This window comes from Trichophyton rubrum (assembly GCF_000151425.1).
Source record: "Trichophyton rubrum CBS 118892 genomic scaffold supercont2.3, whole genome shotgun sequence".
Lineage (NCBI taxonomy): Eukaryota > Fungi > Ascomycota > Eurotiomycetes > Onygenales > Arthrodermataceae > Trichophyton > Trichophyton rubrum.
The window spans coordinates 182,697-204,796 of record NW_003456426.1 but is presented as its reverse complement, the minus strand read 5'-3'; the positions used below and the strand labels follow the sequence as shown (position 1 = coordinate 204,796).

The 22,100-nt window shown below is 49.0% G+C and overlaps 8 protein-coding genes across 8 annotated transcripts; 4 read left to right on the top strand and 4 right to left on the bottom strand.

Moving 5' to 3' along the window:
- Nucleotides 1–1,828: 1,828 nt before the first annotated feature.
- Nucleotides 1,829–8,059, top strand: TERG_02787 (uncharacterized protein; the record flags this gene model as incomplete). Its single annotated transcript, XM_003235684.2, has 10 exons — nt 1,829–1,948; nt 2,003–2,511; nt 2,577–3,090; nt 3,147–3,822; nt 3,873–4,322; nt 4,371–6,523; nt 6,578–6,674; nt 6,738–6,763; nt 6,819–7,676; nt 7,739–8,059. 10 exons carry the CDS (start codon nt 1,829–1,831, stop codon nt 8,057–8,059), a joined length of 5,724 nt encoding a protein of 1,907 aa, XP_003235732.2.
- A 1,706-nt stretch (nt 8,060–9,765) lies between these two features.
- On the bottom strand, nt 9,766–10,191 carry TERG_11895 (uncharacterized protein; the record flags this gene model as incomplete). The annotated part of the gene is made up of 1 exon (XM_047750937.1): nt 9,766–10,191. One exon carries the CDS (start codon nt 10,189–10,191, stop codon nt 9,766–9,768), a length of 426 nt encoding a protein of 141 aa, XP_047605738.1.
- A 966-nt stretch (nt 10,192–11,157) lies between these two features.
- Nucleotides 11,158–12,119, top strand: TERG_02786 (uncharacterized protein; the record flags this gene model as incomplete). Its single annotated transcript, XM_003235683.2, has 6 exons — nt 11,158–11,210; nt 11,282–11,354; nt 11,444–11,463; nt 11,557–11,619; nt 11,706–11,777; nt 11,846–12,119. 6 exons carry the CDS (start codon nt 11,158–11,160, stop codon nt 12,117–12,119), a joined length of 555 nt encoding a protein of 184 aa, XP_003235731.1.
- Nucleotides 12,120–12,573: 454 nt separating this feature from the next.
- On the top strand, nt 12,574–14,206 carry TERG_02785 (uncharacterized protein). Its single transcript, XM_003235682.2, has 3 exons — nt 12,574–13,417; nt 13,527–13,643; nt 13,727–14,206. The coding sequence occupies exons 1-3, from the start codon at nt 13,392–13,394 to the stop codon at nt 14,034–14,036; spliced, it is 453 nt and encodes a 150-aa protein (XP_003235730.1). The 5' UTR covers nt 12,574–13,391; the 3' UTR covers nt 14,037–14,206.
- A 164-nt stretch (nt 14,207–14,370) lies between these two features.
- TERG_02784 (uncharacterized protein) lies at nt 14,371–16,285 on the top strand (the record flags this gene model as incomplete). Its single annotated transcript, XM_003235681.2, has 2 exons — nt 14,371–15,025; nt 15,106–16,285. Exons 1-2 carry the CDS (start codon nt 14,913–14,915, stop codon nt 16,283–16,285), a joined length of 1,293 nt encoding a protein of 430 aa, XP_003235729.1. The 5' UTR covers nt 14,371–14,912.
- A 539-nt stretch (nt 16,286–16,824) lies between these two features.
- On the bottom strand, nt 16,825–17,745 carry TERG_02783 (uncharacterized protein; the record flags this gene model as incomplete). The annotated part of the gene is made up of 1 exon (XM_003235680.2): nt 16,825–17,745. The coding sequence occupies one exon, from the start codon at nt 17,743–17,745 to the stop codon at nt 16,825–16,827; it is 921 nt and encodes a 306-aa protein (XP_003235728.2).
- A 1,632-nt stretch (nt 17,746–19,377) lies between these two features.
- TERG_02782 (uncharacterized protein) lies at nt 19,378–19,968 on the bottom strand (the record flags this gene model as incomplete). Its single annotated transcript, XM_047747963.1, has 1 exon — nt 19,378–19,968. One exon carries the CDS (start codon nt 19,966–19,968, stop codon nt 19,378–19,380), a length of 591 nt encoding a protein of 196 aa, XP_047603934.1.
- A 360-nt stretch (nt 19,969–20,328) lies between these two features.
- On the bottom strand, nt 20,329–22,011 carry TERG_02781 (uncharacterized protein; the record flags this gene model as incomplete). Its single annotated transcript, XM_003235678.1, has 2 exons — nt 20,329–21,934; nt 21,998–22,011. 2 exons carry the CDS (start codon nt 22,009–22,011, stop codon nt 20,329–20,331), a joined length of 1,620 nt encoding a protein of 539 aa, XP_003235726.1.
- Between the last annotated feature and the right edge of the window lie 89 nt (nt 22,012–22,100).

Genomic DNA, 22,100 nt, shown 5'->3' with positions numbered 1-22,100 from the left:
TAGATACAAGGAGAAAGTTAAGATTTCATAGAGAGGCGCAATAAAGCTTTGTACAAGGTTCAATTGACCTGCCTGAGGATTAGGATATTGATAAGGCGCCTTGGAATTGGCCGTGGTGGTGTCGCAGGAGCTTGCTGCTGTCAAGCCGATTTTTTTTAGCAATTTTTTTTTTTTTTCCACCACTAGTTATCAATTAAGGTTTGATGATCTTATCCTCACGTGGTGATAAGACCAATCCGGTCAGACCTCTCGCTCTTTCAAGAACACCTGCCGCTGCTTTAACTAATAGTATCATCCAACTTTAAGCTTATGCGACCTTGAAGCTTCTTCTCCTTTCCGCAGCTCAAATTTGACGACCTTCAAATAAACAGACACGTATATATTGTCCCGACACACACACACAGCGTATGAAGCACAACTTATGGCGTGCAGCTTTTCTGCAGCCTGTTTATCCATAGTCTGCTATGTCGAAACAGAACAGCCTCAGAACGCTAGTCTTCACTGAAGAAGCAATTTTTAGCCTTGGCGTGCTAATTTGCGGATATCCTGACTCAATGATTAATCATTACTATTACTTACTTGAACTGCAGCCCAAAAATTTCTCAACGCCAATTAACTAGTTGCGGGTCGAGGAGAGTTTAGTCTCTTATTTTAGATGGTCTCTTAACCTGTGGTGCACTGGCATAACTTGGATCTTGAGCTTTAACAAACTTATACCCGGATGTATGGCGACCGGAACAATAATCGACCCATAAACTATTGCTCCTGGCTTTAGTTGTTCGATAGCCAATCATTCGTACTTCTCTGAAGGATGGTGACCTTCTTGGACAATATGGCCTGGTGAGCCAGCGACTGAGTGGGTGACGGATTCAACAAAGGACAGGGGGCTTCGCGATACTGGTTAGATGTCACTGTTTTGCTTGTTATAATCCCTTTCCTTTACGGAGCACTTGCTTCTTGTTCTCAGTATTATTTGTTTCTCAATAATGCAGGGCTAACTGGTTGAATAGCTTGTTGACTACGGAGTTAACGAGCTTATCCAAGCCACCTAAACTCAACGCGGTTATGAGGTATATTCAACCTCACCAGTTACTCCTTGACGCATACACGGTGCAGCTGCCATGAAGTTCGTCTCAAACTACAGATATTCGCCTCTTTGTATGCGGTGATTTCATCATTCTATGCCGCCTATACAGGGTAACAAAGGCACAAGCAAAGTGGCATTCTGGTGAGCTCACGGAATAACAAGCCATCACATTCAGCAACAATAACTACGATATCAAACTTTCGATCTCCCAGCCGGAATCAAAATTCACCCAAGCTGCTGTCCAATTATTGCCCTATCCTGCCACAAAAACGCCAATGGCAATTTTCTGTGGATAGACTGGCTCCAGGCTTCTCCATTAGATATTATTAGGATGCAACGCCATCAACCAATCTACAGAAATAGTTGAACTATTTGTCCAGAAAATTCAAATACGGCAACCCCATTATTTAGACACTTGCTATGATTCGCCGCTCTAGGCATGGCTTTCCCGGACTTCCTTCACTTTCTCCCGATGCTGCATGCAAACACCAGATCACCCAAGCGCCAAATTACAGGAGCCAATAGATGAAGCCCACCTTAAGTTTACAATGCGTTATGGCATTGACCAACCCGAGGGCCTCTGCGTTTCAAAGCGGACCAATATTCCTTACATCCCTTTTGATGGAGAAAGAGCTAGCTTTTATATATCTACTTTTATCCGTTGCGCTGCTCCATACTCCGTATCTTTGACCAATTTTTTCCCGACTCCAAAGCGTGTTTCATCGTTGCAACTGTGACAAGATGGCGATTCAAAATGAAGGTTCCGCAATCGATCCCCCACCACGACCTGTGGCCTTGAATCACAATACAAATGAGTCAGAAGAAGGCCAGAGCATAACATCAGGCAGTGAGTGGCAAATGGTATGTAAACATGTTCTGTTGGATGAATTCAAGCTCAATGTCATAATCTTGTAGAAGACCCCAAAAAAAGAAGGCTGCCCCCCAATCGCCATAGTAGGAATGGCAGTGCGAGCCCCTGGAGGGGTTAAATCTCCTGATGAACTTTGGAGATTTTTACTTGAAAAGAAAAATGGAGTTTGTGAGGTGCCTGGTAACAGGTATAATATCGATGCTTTCTACAGTGAGAATAAAACCCACACGGTCAAAACTCGTCATGGTTATTTCCTTGACGAAGATCCGGCCTGCTTTGATGCATCATTCTTTGGCATCAATAGCGATGAGGCTGGGCAGATGGATCCGCAGCAGCGCAAACTCATGGAGGTCTTTTGGGAATGTTTAGAAAGCGCAGGTGAAACCGACTGGAAAGGGAAAAATATCGGCTGCTATGTCGGAGTCTATGGTGAAGATTGGTTGGACCTTGCTAGCAAAGACCCTCAATACACCAATCGCTACCATATTCTTGGTACCGGCCAGTTTGCTCTTTCTAATAGGCTATCATGGCAGTATGATTTTCGGGGACCAAGGTCGGTAACCGGCCTTAATGATACATACTCTGTTTTTTTCCGCCGAGAACTAATACTGTTTGTAGTATGACAATTCAAACCGGTTGCTCAGCATCTTTAGTTGGCTTACATGAAGCCTGCCAGGCTCTTTATTCTGGAGAATGTTGCTCAGCTATGGTTGCGGGCACAAGTTTAATCTTCGCACCTACTATGACAACTACAATGTCCGATAATACCGTCATGTCCCCAACTGGAAAATGCAAGACCTTTGATGAGAAAGCTGATGGCTACGGTCGGGCTGAAGCAATTAACGCTCTCTACATCAAGACTCTAGATGAAGCCATCCGAAATAACGACCCAATTCGAGGTATAATACGCGCAACTTCAGTCAATTTTGACGGGAAAACGCCCACTATCACCACTCCCGGTTTTGAATCTCAAGAGGCCCTTATTCGAAGAGCTTATGAAAGGGCCGGGATTGACGATATCAGCCAAACTGGGTTTTTCGAATGCCATGGAACTGGCACAGTGGCTGGAGACACCGTGGAAGTATCTGTCGTTGCTAAAGTCTTTGAAGGAAAAGGAGTTATAATAGGTGGGGTGAGTCGAGCCCCTTTTTGAGTCTTGGGTTGCATTATAATACTGAGAGTTCACAGATAAAACCAAATATTGGACATGGGGAAGGTGCATCAGGAATTTCAAGTGTTATCAAGGGGGTAATGGCCCTTGAAAATGATAGAATACCACCGAACGTGTTTTTTGAATCACCAAACCCAAGGATTCCATTCCAAGGGGGCAAACTTCAAGTGCCGGTGGATTCTTCACCCTGGCCAGAGCACCGCAGCAAAAGAATCAGTGTCAACAGCTTTGGGGTCGGCGGTGCTAATGCTCATACTATTTTGGAGTCTGCTGCTTCGTTTTGTGGCACCACTAAAAAGCCGAACCCTATACAATGCGGTGGCCCTTGCCTCCTCACTGTATCCGCAAAGAATTCTGATCAGCTAAAAGAGCGAGTTAAGATAGTCACTGATTATCTGAATGAAGACGTGTCACAGCTGCGTGACTTGGCTTACACCCTAGGAGTACGCCGAGAGCATTTACCGCACCGTGCCTTTATCATAGCACAACTGGACCAACCTATTAACTCCGTTGATTTCCACACTGGCCAGGCTAAGTCTTCTGGTCTGGCCTTTGTCTTCACAGGTCAAGGTGCCCAATGGCCAGGTATGGGAAAAGATTTGCTAAACTCTTTCCCGAGTGCCAGAAAAGACATACAGACTCTAGATAAGGTCCTCCAGGACTTACCAGACGGTCCCAGCTGGTCGATAGAAGGTAAAACAACCAAATATAAATTGGGTTTTCATCTACTAACGGGTTTTTAGAGGAGCTTGTTAAAACTGGTGATGATAGCAGGGTCCATGAGGCAGAGTTCTCCCAGCCTCTTTGCACTGCTCTCCAAATTGCACTTGTGAATATATTATACGGATGGGGTATCAGGCCATCATCTGTTGTTGGGCATTCTAGTGGAGAGATTACAGCTGCTTATGCTTCTGGTGCTATAACTTCCAAATTGGCTATAATTATAGCATACTATCGAGGTAAAATTACAAAAGAACTGGCAACAAAGGGTGCCATGGCAGCTGTTGGCCTAGGAAGAGATCAAGTCACTCCATATTTGGAAGACGGAGTTGTTATCGCCTGCGAAAATAGTCCTCTTAGTGTGACACTATCAGGAGATGCCGCAGCCCTTAAGAAAGCAGTGGGGTCAATCAAGAGAGATTTACCAGATGCATTTTGCAGGGAGCTTCGCGTGTCGGTTGCTTATCATTCTCGTAAGACTTCTCCTCTGTATGAAGCTATATACCTGCTAACTATCCTAGACCATATGCAAGCAATTGGGGCACGATATGAATTGTCAATCTCGCCATTCATCAGGCATCAAGAGAAGATGCTTCCTCTTTTTTCTACTGTTACTTCCAAAACCATTACCCAATCTCAGGACCTTAACGCTGCATATTGGCGTAGCAACCTCGAATCGCCAGTGCTATTCTCTGGTGCCGTCCAAAGCGTCCTCCAAGGGGCACAGCGAACCGCTTTCCTTGAAATTGGGCCTCATAGCGCTCTTGCAGGTCCTCTTCGCCAAATTTTCCAAATTGCTGGTCTCAAGCATCCTCCTGTATATGTTCCTACACTTGATAGAAGTGACACTGATTCTCGGACCCAACTTCTGTCCGCAGCTGGGTCTACACACATTTGTGGAGTTTTTGTTGATCTGGAGTCCGTGAACGGGAAAGGCAATACGCTGGGTAACGTTCCGCCGTATCCATGGAACCACGACCATAAGTACTGGTATTCTAGCCGCCTAACAGATGAATGGCGATTCCGCGCCTGCCCTCACCATGAACTCCTCGGCAGCCGGGCAGTCGAGGCGTCAGACATTGAGCCATTATGGAGGAACGTATTACGGTTGGATGATGTACCGTGGCTCATGGATCATACCCTCCAAGGAAACATTATATTCCCGGCTACGGGCTATATTTCAATGGTCGGAGAAGCAATTCGTCAACTCTTCCCGGACCCCGAAGCGAATGATTATTCCATAAGGAACCTTCTCATCAAATCACCTCTTCTGTTGAAGCGGGAACGAGAAGCAGAAATAATCACTGCCCTTAAACCTGTTAAAGTCACTGATCTGGTTGACTCTGAATGGTATTCATTTACAATTATGTCGCATGATGGGAGCGGCTGGACGAAACACTGCCAGGGAGAGGTGAGGGCTGGCCCGGAAAACCCTCCTAAAGAATATGAAATTCGGACGCATAGCCGACCCATCGACACCGCTTTGTGCTACAAAATGGTAGAGAGGGCTGGGTTTAACTACGGACCCCATTTCAGGCGCTTCCAGGATATAACTGTCCATCCGACACAAAACAGAGCTTCTGCAAACGTTCTTGAGTTTAAGGAGAAGATTGTTAGCCGGTATGCCCTTCATCCAGCCACTATGGACCATGCTCTCCAATTGTTCCCAATAGCCGTGGCCAAGGGCCTCCCTCGTCTTTTACATATCCTAGTTCCCGCATCCCTGGGAAAGATTTATGTGCGAGGAAGCTCATCTCAACTCAGCGTTGAAACAGCGTACACTTATAACAAAAAGGGAGCTTGGGTTGGACAAGCCACAATGATAGAACACGACAAACTTGTTCTTTCTTTCGAAGATTGCGTTGGTTTCCCAGTGGAAGGGCTCAATAAGTTTGGAACCTCTGATGCGTCCCTATGTTCTCAGATCAGGTGGGCTCCGGATATCGATTTGATACCTTCTCAAGCCCTGCTTCCCAGCCCATCAGCTCAGGAAATATATCGTGTGATGGCCAGCGATATAGAGCAGCTAAGCATTCTCTATATCTTGGAGGCTGAGGATAAACTCGTCAGTATCGACTCAATAGAATCTCCTCTAAATGGTTGGAGGGGCTGGGTAATTGCCAAATCCTCAAATCTTCGCCAACTTCCCGACTTTCTACCTCTTGAAGCCCATGAATTGATTCAAATGACTTCCGAATGCCGCAAACACCGCATTAAAGCACTGTCATCTAGATATGCTGCCAAGAAAGGAGATCGCTCTATTCCATCTGAATGCATGCAACACATATATGAGAACTGTGATAAGTTCTTCCAAGGCCAGAACTTATCTAAACAGACTATAGATTGCCTAGAAAGATACCGGAGCTTTGTTCAATCACACTGCGATTGGAGTCAATTTTTAACCCTGCTTGCCCATTCCAACCCATCCTTGCGGATACTGGAAATCGGTGGAGGGACAGGCTGTGCGACTCAAGTTGTGTTGAAATATTTGCAATCATCTGAAGGTTCCCGGATGTTCTCGCATTATACGTTCACAGACGCATCAGAAAATGTTGTGCAGGCGGCCAAAGCACTGTTCCCTGATGGGATTGAACTCAAAGTTCTAGACATAACTAAAGACCCTGCAGAGCAGAACTTCGAGCTTCATAGTTTCGATCTTATTATCGCTTCCAACGTTGGTATCTTTTTCTCAACGTCGATAGGAAACCGGCTAATTTTTACTATTAAGGTTCTTTACTCTACGGCCCAAGTTCAAGTGGCTCTCAAGAATATACACAAGTTGCTTACTCCTAATGGCCGACTTCTATTCCACGAATTGCAACCAGGTACGTGTATATCCGATAGACCACACACAATTCTGTGAATCTTGGCTCATGGGCTATATTTAGGAGTATTATCTACCCGCTTTATTCTGGTATGTAACAGGTACGTTTTGGCTGTTAATGAGTAGATAGCTAACAGGCAAATAGGGGCTTCTTCCCGAATGGCGGTCGAGTGATGATGATAAACCTGAACAGCCATGCCTGTCTCCCAAGCAGTGGGAGCAACAACTCCAGACGGCTGGGTTCTCTGGAGTAGACGCAATTAGCTTTGATTTCGACGCTCCCCGTCAAACATCCTTTTCAATATTGTCAAGCGTAAAGCCCTCTGCCTCTCCTAAGACTGACGTTACGCTCCTGACGGGAGACACTCCTTGTCCCTGGGCCAAAGAAATTGCAGATAGCCTTGAAAAAACGGGGTATCGAGTGCATTGGGGCAGACTGGATCAACCTCCTCCCACCGACCAGTGTATTATCTCAGTTCTGGATCTGGAGAGCCCTTATCTCCATAATCTACCCGAAGAGAAATATATTGACCTTCATTCATACCTAACTAAAATAGGGAAGTCCAGGATGATATGGGTGACAAGAATGAACCAGCTTGAGTGTAGTGACCCCAATTTCGGCATCATTTTTGGGCTGGCCAGGACGCTGAGGAATGAAATGGGTCTTGACATTTCAACTTTTGAGACCGACGTGTTTAACAGTGCCACAACAAATGGATTGAGCAGGGTACTCGATAAGATCGAACGGTCTCGCGCGTCCTCTGCTCTTGACCCTGAATATGAGTTCGCATTTCATAATGGGAGCATATATAATGGCCGGTGCCATTGGGTGTCACCTCACAGTCAGATGCCAATCGAGTCCTTGGGGGAAACACCAAGGAAACTTGCAATCAAGTCTATAGGATCAGTAGATTCACTCTACTGGCAACCCTTTGATGATGCTACAGAGTTAACGGGGGATGAAATCGAGATTGATATGCATTACATTGGGTTAAACTTCAGGGTACATTAATATCATCCCCAGGCGTTGTTGGTTTTAGCACAGCTTGCTGACTGTAATTGTAGGATATCATGGTAGCGACCGGCCTGTTTGGGGACCCTGACGAGTTTGGCATAGAAGGCAGCGGTATCGTTCGTCGGGTGGCGTCTGGAGTTGTCGACTTTAAACCTGGGGACAGAGTGTTTGTATTGAATACTGGTTCCTTCCGCACGAGGGTTGTGCGGCCAGCGCATACGGCCTATTTGCTTCTAGATACGATGACATTGGAAGACGCTGCAACAGTGTCTTGCGTATACCTTACGTCTATCCTGTGTTTAGAAACCATTTCTCGGGTCAGGGAGGGCGAGGTAAGCAGCAAGGGAACACTCCATATTGTCATTGAATAGCTAACTAAAAATCGACATGTAGTCGGTACTTATACATTCAGCCTGTGGAGGAGTTGGCCTGGCTGCAATTCAAGTCTGTAAGACGATAGGTGCACAGGTATGTGAATATGTCCCGTTCTAAATGACAGACTGCTGGCTGCGGTGTGCGAACCTTATAACCAACTATATCGTATTCCAGATATTTGCCACTGTCGGCAACGAAGAGAAGGTCGAATACCTCGTTAATGAATTTGGCATCCCACGCCATCGCATATTCAATTCTAGAAATGCAGATTTCTTGTCAGGTATCATGAGGGAGACAGGGGGCAGGGGCGTTGATGTGGTTTTGAACTCTCTCTCTGGAAAACTGCTACACACTTCGTGGCAGTGTGTTGCACCATTTGGCAAGATGATTGAACTGGGGAAACGAGACTTTTTAAGCAATGGACGCCTGGATATGGCACCAATGATAGAAAACCGCTCATTCATAGGATTTGACCTAGGTCATTGGATAAACGCGGATCATGGCATCTTGAGGCAGTAAGTAAAAGAAAGCTTAAGGCCTGCTTGTGGACATCTGTGGGCTATTACAACTAACCAGTGGAACAGGATAAGGGGAAAGTTGCAGCGGTGGCATGGCCAAGGCCTGAAGCCCATACGGCCCATCAAGGTCTACGATGCAGCAGATGTCTCCGAGGCATTCCGTTACATGCAGCAAGGAACCCATATGGGTAAAATTGTGATCCGGCTTCCTCAAGACCTTTCGGCCATCCCACTGGCAGGTGTGAAAGCCCCGGTAGAGTTTTCACCAGATGTCTCTTACCTTTTGGTAGGCGGGCTAGGAGGCTTGGGACGTTCTATATCCGCTTGGATGGTTGAGCAAGGAGCTCGTCACTTGGTATATTTGTCACGAACCGCAGGGCAAACGGATAAGGACCGAGCCTTCATACGAGAGTTGGAAGATCAGGGCTGCCATGCGGTCTGTGTAGCAGGAAATGTCGTCAATATAGCAGACGTGAGATCTGCGATTGCTCAGTGCCCCAAGCCTCTGGCTGGAGTCTTCCAGCTGTCCACTGTTTTAAAGGTATGTCTCATTGCTTGGTTTATTGTTCTAGCCTGCTAACTTGAGTTAGGACGGCACTTTTAGTAAGATGAGCTATGAAGACTGGACGACATGTCTCGAGACCAAAGTTCAAGGAACCTGGAACTTGCATGAAGCGCTGCAGAACGAGAAGAACATAGAATTTTTCGTGCTGTTCGGTTCCGTGTCTGGCGTCTGCGGAAACGTGGGACAGGCCAACTATGCGGCTGCTAACGGGTTCCTTACCGGTTTCACACAATACCGGCGCCAGCTGGGGATGCCTGCATCTGTTCTTGAGCTGGGCATGGTAGACGAGGTTGGCATGGCAAGCGAAAACGAGGCGGCTCTCCAGAATGCTCGATCTGCCTCACTCCGACTGGTTTATGAGAATGAGCTAATCGAAGGAGTACGGCTGGCCATTTACCAGTGCCGCAACCCCCCACCAGCAAACAGCATGACGTCCAGTTCCAGCATCATCGGACTGGGCAATACCAAACCACTGACTGAGCCTGGAGTACGCCCGCTATGGGCCAGAGATGCACGGTTTGCGCTATACTCAAACCTGGAAGGGAATGGGAATGACGGAATTACTGGTGAAGCGAACAACGAGATCAAGGTGCTGTTGTCGAGGATCGGACAGAGCGTATCATACCTGAACACCGAAGAGTCTAAGGGCATAATCCAAGGAGTGCTGGGGATGATGGTGAGACAGAACATGGCGCATACGCAGGACATGGACGAGGACGAGCTTGCGGGCGTTAATATTGATTCTCTCATGGCTATCGAGATGCGAAACTGGATCAGACGCAACATGGGCCTTGAAATCAGTCTCGTTGAGATCGGAAAGGCTGGAGTAGTTGGGAATCTTGCAGAGATCGTCCATGGATTGATGAAGGTCAAATACGGCGTTACTGGGGAACAGGATGGCGCTGATCCTAACGACGACTTTGACTAATGTCGGAGATGCCGCAAGCTTGGGTGTGTGTGTAGATTTAGGCGTAGGCCTAGGGAGATGGGAATGCATATGCAATGCAACGCAGGCGAGGTTCCCACATCTCCTCCGGCCGTGCATGTGTATGACAACACGAACCGAGATCCAGCCGGGAAAAGGCCAGAGGCCGACAGCGTCTAGTAGCCATCCTGAACATGGTTATCGTAGAACAGTTGAACTAGTTGTCTGGCCATGGGAGTCGTGGAGGTCATCGAGTGGTCAGAGCTGCGCGGCTAAGTGGCTATTTAAACTAACGCAGCGTCTATTACCTCATAACGCAACCCTTTTGACACTTGCAAAGTGCCACAGATATACATATATAAATCACTAGTTTCAACGAGTTATCCCCTTCAGACAAGTTGGCCGGCAAGTCGAATACTCCGACGTAGCCCGTGGTTTTGTGACTGTCTCTGTCTTGATATCAGCCTAGCGGACGTTTACATAACTGCATAACTACATCTCGAGCTCTGCCATTAGTTATCCAGACCGTATCAACGCTTCTTGGGGATTATCTGGATCTTGTCTCCCATGGAATAAAATAACTACATTATTAACTAACGGCCAGTCTATTATTTGGGACTTGTTTTTTCTTTTTCCTTTCATCTTCTCTTCTTTTCTAGTCCGGCGGCCTACTTCTTCTTCTTCTTCTTCCTCTTGCTTGAACGAACCCCCTTGAGACTCTCGACGTATCTACTATCTATATATTAATTACGGCAGACATTTCACCTGGTCTAACGGCTCCCGCAGCTCAAGTCCGGGGAGTCTCCATCGTACGCACTTGTCCGGCCTAACGGGCTCCAGCCTGCGTCTATTTTAACTACCCGTCCTTTTACTTCTTTATTTACCCTCAAGTGTTGTTCGCCTTCAGATCGGCCTCGGCTAGACTAGTTCAGTTAACTAGTTGCTGAACCCACTAGCTAAAGGCTGGTGTTGTGCGCACGAAGGAGAGAGAGAGAGTGCGTGTGTGTGTGAGACAATCGAGAGAGTTGAGTGAACCAACGAGCGTGCTGTGTTTGTGGTGCGGTGTGTACGGGTACGGCCGCCATCATGATGCAGGGCTTCTTTCGGAGTATCTATGACTGGCTGCTGAGGATGTTCTGGTACGTTTTGACGTCGTTGCTGGTCGGAGAAAACGGTCGAGAACCGATGGCGCTGACGACGGGGACGGTAGGGCGACGGAGATGGACGTGACGATGGTAGGCCTGCAGAACGCCGGGAAGTCGTCTCTTCTGCGAGTGCTAGCGGTAAGCTTGACGTCAAAATGGAGAAGAGAGGAAAAATTTAGGAGAAGATAAATAAATAAAAAAAAGAATGCTGACGTAGTGTGTTCTAGGGCGGCGAGTTCACTGTCGAGTGAGTAGTTAGTCGAGATTCCGGGCTGGTGTGTATGGCGGTGGCGAATATCGTGCGTTTACTAACTCTTTCACCTTTTGTGTCTTTTGACAGCTCTATACCCACCATCGGTTTCAACACCAAACGAGTGCAAAAGGGCCATGTCACGCTAAAATGGTCAGTTTTTTGAAGAAGCTCCCCCCCCGTCTGTTCTGATAAGAGAAAGATAAGACGATGAGCATGGCATGAACTGACTAGAGCAGCTGGGATCTGGGAGGCCAGCCTCGCTTCCGGCCGATGTGGGAGCGATATTGCCGCGGAGTCAACGCTATTGTGTATGTCATCCTTCACCCGGAAGCAGGAGAAGAAGAGGAAGAAGAAGAAGTAGCTAACTCGACGGTAGATACATCGTGGACGCCGCAGACAGAGCCAGCCTGGCAGCGTCGACGGACGAGCTGCACGACCTGGTCAGCAAGCCGACGCTGGAGGGCATCCCGCTGCTGGTGCTGGGCAACAAGTCCGACCTGCCGGACGTGCTGAGCGTCGACGAGCTGATCGAGGCGATGGAGCTGAAGAGCATCACGAAGCGCGAGGTGAGCTGCTACGGCATCAGCGCAAAGGAAGAGACCAACCTCGACGCCGTGCTGCGGTGGCTCATCGCGCGGTCGAGTCGTTGACCATGCTGTCGTCTGCCTTTCCTTGGTTATGTTTGTTGTCCTGTCTTTCGGAGCATGCTGTGTGTAATACTATCTTCGCTTTAATCCAGTTTCTACGGTCTCTTTTCCTCCGTCTGTTCCCCCTTTTCCACGTCTTCGTCTGCTCGTCTTGGACTCTTTTTTTATGCTGAGCTGGCGATGAGCTGGCGTTGCATGGTGAACTGGCCAATGAGAGTAGAGTATTTGATTAGTCATGCTATAGACACCGAGCTGGACTACAGAAAGACAGAAAGACAGAAGTAGATGAAGTAGATGATGAAGAGGCGAGCAGTAGACGGAGTACTTTGTTGGTAGTAGATAAGAGGGAAGCCGAGGTGAGCAGAGCAGAGCAGAGCAGAGCAGAGCAGAGCAGAGCAGGCCTGTCCCTGGCTGGCTCCTGCAAGCAGCTCAGGGGTTGGCTCAGCCGGAGCTGCAGAGATGCTCTCGTCTCTCCTTGCATGTCTTTCTCCTTATATAAAACTATCCCATACATCCCTTCAGACCCATAGACCGTCATAAATATAACTGGTAGCCGGTAGCCTGCCGATCAAAAAAAAGCCCCTGAACCCTCCGTACTCAGAAGAGCACAGAGCACTCTGTACATCCGCACCATGAGACTCTCGCTCCCTCCAAGCACTCCTTAACCTTTACCATCTTCTTCTATTCTTCTTCCTCTCTTCTTCTCTTCCTATCTTTTTCTTGTCTTTTCTTGTCTTTTCTTGCCTTCAAATTCTCTGATTACGTCACTATCACGTGATTGTGAGTCACATGACGAATCATTTACTAATCGTGGCTCAGCCTTAGTCATCATTTGCAGGGCGCAGCTTTTCCGGAGCGCTTTTGCTCGTATCTCTCCGTCTTCGCCCTCTTATTTTCCTCGTCTTTAAAGCATCTCGTCTTCTCGTCTTCTCTCTCGTTCGTCTCTCTCTCCTTTCTCATCTGCTTTCCTAATCTCTTCCTCTTTGCTGCTTTTCATCGCATCAACTCCGTCTCACGTGACGCCAAGACCATCGATCAACTCTTCTTGTTTTTTCATTTTCGAGCATTTTCTTTATTGGGGATATTTATTTTTTTTTTTTTTTTTGCAGCTTCAAAAATATAAAAAAGGCAAAGGACGAGAGAAATAAGAAGATCAAAGAATTTACCTGAATATCGATATTGCTACCTTGTACCGTAGAAAAAAGGGCTGTACAAGAGTTCGAGCGTCGAGTGTTTGCAGTCAAGGGCTTGGACCAGCGCCGGGATCGCGACAAGATGGGCGTCATCGCAGAGAGATACTAGTGAGTTCGCCGCCCACTCCGTCCCCATACGCCTATAGCGAGATCGGTATACAGACAGAAGAGCAGCATTGGTACGCAGAAACAAGTTATACTGACCAGGCTGCGACAGCTCGAACGGCTACTACAACGGCGGCTACTACTACTCCTCGCCGTGGAATCGCTGGGGCCGCTGGGTCGTCCTCGTCGTCCTCGTCGTCGGCGCCTTTTTCCTCTTCCTCCTCTTTGCGTGAGTCACTCCATCCATCCATCCGTCCATCTGGCTGTCTATCTATCTATCTACCTGCCATAGTTCTGTGCTAACTGCCGTAGATGCATATCTGCCCGCCGTCGACGTCGTCAGGGCCTGCAGCCGTTCAGGGGCACGGGATGGGCCGGCATGGGCCAGCAGGCGCATCAGCCGCAGTACCAGCAGCAGTACCCCCAGCAGCAGTACCCTCAGGCGCCGCAGCAGCAGCAGTATCCGCCCCAGCAGTATCCTCAGCAGCAGCAGAGCGGCGTCCAGAGCCCTCCGCCGCAGTACGGTGCTGCCCAGGACTACTATGCCCCCCAGCAGACCGGCGTTGAGCTGCAACAGCCTCCCCATGCCTACGGGCAGAACTACCCCGGCCAGAAGGGCTGATGATCCCCAGTCTTTCTCTCTCCTGCCTTCTTCGTTTTCTTCCCGTTCGTCGGCTGTCTCTTTATTGGTTGTGGTTGTTACGTCTCTCACTATTCACGTCTCATGCTGTATCTCCGTCTGTGTCAGTAGTAAATAATAATCCTAATAAAATAAACCATTTGTAGCCTCCCATGATCCGTAAACCGAGATTCCACTGTCCACGGCCCAGCGTGGCGCAAGGTTGCCGTCATCGTCCGTCGACGTCGTAAGTTCAATAATAATAACCAGTATTTTACTTTATTTTTATTTTATTTTTTTTTTTTTTTCTCTTTTAGCTCACGGAACGCAGCCTTGGCTCGTCCTTAGCGCAGGAAAATTCGTTAGTTCTTTTAACATCTCGAGGCTGCGCAGGGCCGCAAGTCCGCCTCGACGACGACATCCACAACACCTACAGGCACAACCACGACTTGCATCGCCGTCCAGGATAACCGTCGCTCGCTCGTGCTGTTCTCGCTGCTTGTCCTGCTCCCTCGTTGCGCGCCGGCTGGCCGCTGTGCTGTTCCGCCTGCTCCTTAAACCACCAACAACCCACCCGAACCACACACACCACACCACTGCGGCCACCACTATCTACGCCCTCTCGGTCTCACGAACCGTCGCTCATTCAGTCTCCGGGGCAAGCCAGCGTGAATCGCCGTCTAGATCTTACTCTAGGAGACTCACTCTTGTTGATTCCCGGTCCCATGTTGCGTCTCTCGATTCACCCTCGCCTTATACACCCCTCGCTATAGACCACGATAGACCGCTTGATCCTCGATAGTGGACGCATCTCGATAACGGGACCATAGATCCGGTAGACTGAGGAGACAGATAAGAAGAGACTTGCGAGTTATCACCATGGATCCGCTCGAGTTTACGCCGTGGCACCAGCTGGCGCCGCGAGGCATCACCGGAGACGTCAAGGACACATTCTCCTCCTGGGACAAGTGTATGGCTAAAAGCTACTGCAAGTCAGTCTCTCCCCTCTTTCTGTTGGATATCTATATTTATATATCTTGCACGGCTCCCGTACTAATTAGCAAATTTTTAGATGGCCTGCCATCGTTGGAATCGTCATCGGCGGCCTCATCCTGCTCAGCGTCGTCTGGTGTCTCGTAGGCTGCATCTGCTGCGGCTACACCTGCTGCAAGGGGTGCTGTGAATGCTGCTCCTGCTGCTGTCCGTCGTCCTCTTCTTCTCGCAAACCACCGCCGGCACCCACCTACGATAGCCGGTCCAAGTTCGCAGACGACTACTCCGGCTACCAGCGTCCTGCGCCGCCAGTATACAATACCCAGGCCGCCAGTTCAACCCCCAGCTACGCCCAGTTCGATACCCTGGGCTCTCGTCCGGCGCCCACAGTGCCCACATCGACTGCCAGAGTCAACGAAGATGCATTGCCTAACATGCCTACCTGGCAAGACGCCACCACCAGACGTGTGGAAGACACATCCCACCACAACGAGGAGATGGAAATGTCCCATCTCAACCCTGTCACGGGGCACAGCGTAGTAGATGACCCGGGAGCAGCTCACGGCTCAGCATACTACCAACACGCACAACCCGTCTCGCCCATCTACCCGCCAGACCACCACCACCACCACACCCCTCACTCACAGCCCCTGAACATGAACATGAACACGGGCGGAGGATACCGCGGGCTGGATCAGGGACATACCAGTCCTTCCCTCCCTCCCACTGCTATCGGCATAGCACATTCACCGGGTTGCGGCCCGGCACCACTGTCAAACATATACCATGACTCCCAGCAGGAACAGCAGACCTCAGGCCAAATATACGTCCCGCCACGATACAACACTCAGTCCCCTTCGACCATCGGCATCGCTACTCCTGCTCCTCCTGGCGCAGGTGATGCATATGGCTACACACATCCAAACGGGAGCAGTCGCAGTTTCACTCGTTCTCCTGTCCAGCATATCAGAGGCACACCGTCGCCTAGACCGCAGCTATCGCCCGTAAATACATATAGTCCAGAACACAGCGGACTGCCATACCCTACCTCAAGATCTTACTCTCCCGCTCAGCAACAGAGGACATACACTCCTTATTCACCCTCGACGTCAACACCACCTCCTCCTCTTTGGAACGGGCAGGGGTCGGGCGCAGACAAGCCACATGAGGCAGAGCAGTCGGCTTCACAGCCACCCCGGGCTCCAAGCTTGTTGATGGCTGGAAGAAAGCCCGTGGAGAACTCCTGGAGAGATGTATAGTTTACTACTTTTTTTTCCCCCTTTCATTACCCTTTGCCCTCTGGCTTTTTTTCCATCTTACTTTTCGTTCATGCTGTGATGGCGGCTACTACTACTCGTTTGTTGATATGTTTGGTTATATCCTGGTTTGGATTCCTGTTGTGGTGTATATTTTTTCCTCACTTTTTCTCTTTCTTCTCTAGATATGCTGATGAGCTGTCTACTGTTTACTTTTCATGTTTCCTCCCCCCCCCTTACATGGGTAACGAACTTGACTGGGGCATTGGGTGGCCATACGTTTGCTAGGTTGATTGGATGCTTAGATGCTTACCTGCTCACTTCCAGGTCTATATCATGACTTACTGAACAATCTAATTAATTTGATGTCTAACCATTGTCCCTTGAATTGTCCCTTTTTTGCCTTTTGCGCAGCTATTTACTATCTGCAGTGCATGCCGGATAACCCCCATTTCTAACTCCTTGCCATGCACCCATAAATTAAAATATGCTAAAGGAGAAAAAAAAAAAGGAAAAATGCTATCAACATCGAAATGAAGCCATCAAGCAATCAGTTTCCAGCCGGAATGCTTCACCCTAGCAAACACAATCAAGCTCCCTCCCACAGCAATAAGGGCAGCGCTAAAAATGATTGCCTCGTCATACCGGCCGTCAGACCGGGTCACGATGGCGCCCATCATCGGCGAACTGGTCAGACAAAACAGTCCGAGCACCCCCATTGTCATGCCCAGGTACGTTCCGATCTGGTTTGCTCTCGGCGCAGTCACGGCCACCGCAGCGGGGAAGAGACCAATGATAGCCCCGGATGAGAAGCCAAATAGCACAGCAAACACAATGATGCCCACCAGCGATGTTGCAGCAATCCAGGTAAACATCAACACGGCCGAGACAAGTATGGCTGCCAGCAAAGTGTTGAACCTACCACAGATGGTGGTTAGACGGCCACACACGATGCGTCCCACAAACGAACCGGTGTTGTAGATGGGCAGTACATAAAAGGCCCAGTCGACGCTGACGCCCTGCAGAATGGCGAACGATGGCAGGAAGAAAAAGGGTGTGTATATGCCCCAGAACACCAAACAGTAACCAACCAGCTGAGACACATACACCGGGTCCCTGAACGCGGCGGAGAGGAAGTGCGGTCCTCGCCGCGGAGTCACTCGGGGCGTTAGCGTAGCGCAGGCAATGCAGAGGAAGAAAAGAAATATCAGCCCAACCCCCCGCACAGCCCAGCCAAATCCGATAGAGGAGTGTTCCAGCATCTGAAGCAGGGCGATGGGGAATATCACTCCGCCCAGGGGCGAGCCAGCGGAGGCGACGGCGATGGCCAGATCGCGCCGGCGGTGGAAGTAGTGACCCATAATTGAAATGGATGGAGTATACAGCATCCCCACGCTGAAACCGCCTAGTACGCCTTGCGTGAGAATGAACTGGTAGTACTCTTCACAGATGGAGGTGATCATCACCGATAGCAGAGCCAGGAGTGAAAAGGGAATCAGTATAGGCTATCTCGACGTTAGACTTTTTTTTTCTTTCTTCTCGCTACAACTAGACGATTGAACTGGAAGTAGATTTGACATTACTCACTTTGAGACCGTATCTATCCACCAGGGGGCCTGATATGAGGCCCGTAGTGCAGATAAAAAAGGCCTGCAACCCTCCTATCCAGGCTATCTGGGAATGGGTGTTTTCTTTGAGCAAGTGTGTATGGTAGTATGCCTGAAAGACCCTACATAGTCCTGTTAGCCATTGAATGCATCTACCAAACGCCCTGCTAGGGGGAAGGTAACTAACCCGAATGTACTGATCCAGCCAAATGTGCAGGCCATGGCACAAAATGCCCCTAGCATGTTGAGCCATGCCTTGAGGCCCCCCTCTGGATACGTTTCCGTATCAACACTTCCTCCATCAGTTTCCCGCTTCACCTTCATGTCCGTTTCTGTATCTGGCTCGCCTACTCCGGGCGGTGGTAAGGGCAGGGCGGCCTCAGCCTGGACCACGGTATTCTTGATATCGCAGCCCATTGTGTTCGCACGATTGCCTGCAGCAGTTCATGCATCTATTTGAGAACTTTGCCATATGCAAATCTAGAGGCAGTCAGCAGATATACATACACACACATATATATATACTCCCGTACTTGGTATGCGGTTACTCCGTATAATATCCGATATATCAGCATGAGCGGGCCAGCCTTGGCCCGCCGGAAGCCCCATCAGTCCAGTTTGCCTTACAACAGTTAATGCTTGACTACCCGGTCACATAGCAAAGAAAAAAAAAAAAAAAAAATCGCTGTGACTGTTCTCGCTGTTCGTTATCCCTGCCTGTCCTGCATGAGAGCAATGAAACATCCTTCCAGCCAGCGAGCATCCGCATCCCGGCAAAAGGCTTCGGCAAGAGAAACGACTGCCCCGTGGTGTCCAGGTGGTGTATAAGTAGAGAGCTGCACAGGAGCGGTGCCGAGGAGAAACCAAGGAAGAAACTGTTCGCGGCGATCGACAGCAGGCTTCTTCTCTGTCTGGTCTTGCAGCGCCCATCAGGCCTTGGAGCCCTCGTCGGCTGGCCGTCTCATCCGCCGTTTGGCGTTTGGTGTTCAACGTTCGGCGTTATACTTCTTTGCTTATTGTCCCCGTAGCTAAGTAGTTAGCGAGCTATTCCAACCTTGGAGACGCCACTAGGGGCCCGGTGAATCGGCCGATTGATAACTAACGGGGGAGAAAGGCTCTGGTCTGGCTGTGTGCGTGTGAAGGAGCTTCGTTGAAAAGTAGCTTTGTGACCACCTTGAATGGCCAGCTAGCCGTGGAAGTTATGAACCAGGCCTGCACAGGAAATCCGGGAGAATAAGCAATTATTGGCGCGGGATGTTGCTTGCATGCAGGTTGGACCAGCTGTTATTCAAGTTCATCGAGCTAGGATTGAGATCTATACAGACCACTTTTAACTATTTCGTTATGAGACCGGGTAGTAGAGTGGTAAATAATAAATTGCATTGAAAACGAGCGACCAAAAGGTGAGTACAAAAAAGAAAAAGGGAGTCTTCTGATGTGCAATTGCGCAGAAGGAATGAAACACCCGATGATAGGATCGATCACCTTCTAGTCCCCGAAATTTGTATTCGCCCTTCTCTTCAGGCTGCCCAGCTTGGAGGGAGTCTCGCATCCAGGCTCTCCATCACATTTTCCAAGCTTCACCTCGCCGGCGCAGTCAGTTACAAGGAGCAGGATGCCAGCATGTAGACTTGGGTCTGCAGGCAAGCTAGGGCACTGCTCGCGTAGAGCTTCATATTCTATCTGGGCTGGTGGGGCCAGATCTGACAGCTTTTCGGCCGTCGCAGCCTTGCTTGTTGTTGTTGTTGTTTTGCTGGTGCTGATGATATCGATTGTACCCAGACTGCCGGCAGAGGTAGCCGGCGTTGTCTCGCTAAAGGAATCGGGAATGCTGTTCTTCTGGGTCATCTTTTTGACGATATCAAAGTTTCTTGAGGAAACTCGTGTGAGTGAGGTTGCTGCGAACAGGGACGTGAGTGCTGCTTCTGCGTTTCCCGAGCCGCTGACGGCGATGTCCGCTGAAGAGTCCGTTGATGAAGTATTTGAGTCTATTCGGGGTTTGCGTCTGCGACGGAGTAGACTGCGCCGTTTTCTTGTTCGTGAAGAGAAACCGGAGAGTGCACGCATCCTGGAGGGCATGGTGGTGAATGCATATATATATATATATGTGTGTGTGTGTGTGTGTGTGTGGGTGATGTATGAGCGTGAGTATAGTCGCTAGCGGATGTTTCAAGTCAATGATTTCATGTGCCTTGGTATCTAGAATCCGCCTGCTAGTTGCAGAGGCAAAAAGAAGAGTCGATGTCGGAGTTGATGTTGAGAGTTCATGTTGATGACTTCATAGAGAATAACATCGAAAGCTTGGTGCGACTTCCGTTTTTGGAACTCTGCTTTATTTCCCACACCACAAATGTTGACACTATTAGCTATAAACAATGTGTATTGATACAGGTTGAAAACAGGTTGGGTATCTATAAAGGAGATTAGCAGCATTAGCCTTCAGACAGTGAAATCAAAGTCTTTGAATGCCCCCTTGAAAGCCTCAACATCTTTTTTCTCTTCCTCTATTGACTGCGACGCATCTCGCCAGTTCAACCTGTCCTCCAGTCCTAGCAATTTGGCCATCACCGTCCGGCCGAACTGGACATCGAATCGGAACCTGTCGCTTAGCGGAAGAACTAGTGTTGTTTCGCTCCCGGGAGCGTCTCCTTCTGCTTCCTGCACAGGAGCCCAGATCCATACCCGGAAATAATCGCCTGGCTCATCACAGGTAGCTTCCCGTTTTTCAAATTTTGGATATTCCAGGTTCTCAGCTTCGACTTTGAATGCAGCTTCAACAAGACCACGGCGAGCCAAGCTTGCATCGACAGGCATAAATTGCCAGTGAATATGCACGCCACGACCCCAGCTCACTTCCCAAGTGACAGCGCCTAAAGCCACGTCAGCCCTCCCTTGAAGCATCGAGTGAAGTGCCGATCGGTACTTCTGGACTTCTACATAAGTAGCTGATTTAGATTCCGGGTCCTCTATCGACGCGAGAGATGGTGCATGGATCAATGGTATTATGAGAATATGGCCTGGGAATTCCAGAGCCGGAAAGGTAGATGCCGTTGGCAGTGGCCCCTTAGCAGTTGTAATATATGTGTCATTTCCAATAGATGCGATTAGATGAGATGCAATGTTAGGATTCGAGAGACAGAAGAAGCATTCTGACGGACCAGGAGCAGCTTTTCTTGCGCGCTTAGCGGGCCGTTGCTGGCCATCGTCTTGCCTAAAACGGGTAAATGATGCTTTCTGGCTAGGTAAAGGACCGCGCCCCCTTGCTACTGCAGTGAGGGGAGATATTGTCGTCCCGGCTGGGACAAAAGTTGGCAGAACGCTCTTCGGATCCAGGGTAAACGCATATAGCCACTTCTGTTTCGATGTAGTAGAGAATGGAGCTAGGTTGATAAACCGCGTGATGTGCTTTTCTATGGTGTATTCATCCTCTGGAATATGAAAAAATGGTTCCCGTTCGTAGAATGTGTCAGTAGCCGACGAAAAGTGATAGCGAGGCTTCAACGCTAAACAGACATTCGCAACACACTGACTGCCCTCCGTCGTGATTTCGCCTGTAGGGACTTTTGAGCCCTTCTCAATTCCTTTTGGCCATTCATAAGTTATGAGAATATCAGCCTTCTCTGCTGAGTACAGCGACTGAGCATCAGCCTCTGTATGATATGGAAGATATTTCTTATTCACATTAGCATCTGAAGGCAGCGGTCCATATATACCGCCAAGAGCAACAATTTTAATTCCTTCTGACGTGGCGAGTACTCCTCGTCTTCCTAGATAGAAGAGATTCGGGCAGACTTCATCATCCTTCGTCAGCTTCTCGGCCACCTCATTCGGGATGCCGTTCCTCCCAACTGTGAAATAGGTAGGCAACGCTACTTGAATAACCCCGCTAAGCAGTGCACTGAGGTCATCCTTGGAGTTTCCTGTAGAAAGGTCTCCAAAAAGATCTCCTGCGATAATGGCACATTCAAACTGTTGTTTGGCCTGCAGCTTCTCGAGCTTGCCAAACACCTCTCGAAAAGAGGAGTTCACCCCTCCGACTACAATGCTATGTATATATGTTAGCATCAATCAGTTCAATTAGTAATTTCAGTTCTAGTCTCAAGCTTACACTTTGGATGCCATATCCCCCGTCCGCAATTGCTGTCGCCCTGTCAATACCAAGTTCGTTCGTTCTCTTCTTTGAAGTCTAACAGCATATCAACAATGATGCG

Bases quoted from the DNA above. Each gene is read 5' to 3' on its own strand.
- TERG_02785 (XM_003235682.2), top strand. From the start codon at position 13,392: ATGGGCGTCATCGCAGAGAGATACTA. The intron at 13,418-13,526 runs GTGAGTTCGCCG...AGGCTGCGACAG, and splicing joins GTCATCGCAGAGAGATACTA to CTCGAACGGCTACTACAACG. The intron at 13,644-13,726 runs GTGAGTCACTCC...TAACTGCCGTAG, and splicing joins TTCCTCTTCCTCCTCTTTGC to ATGCATATCTGCCCGCCGTC.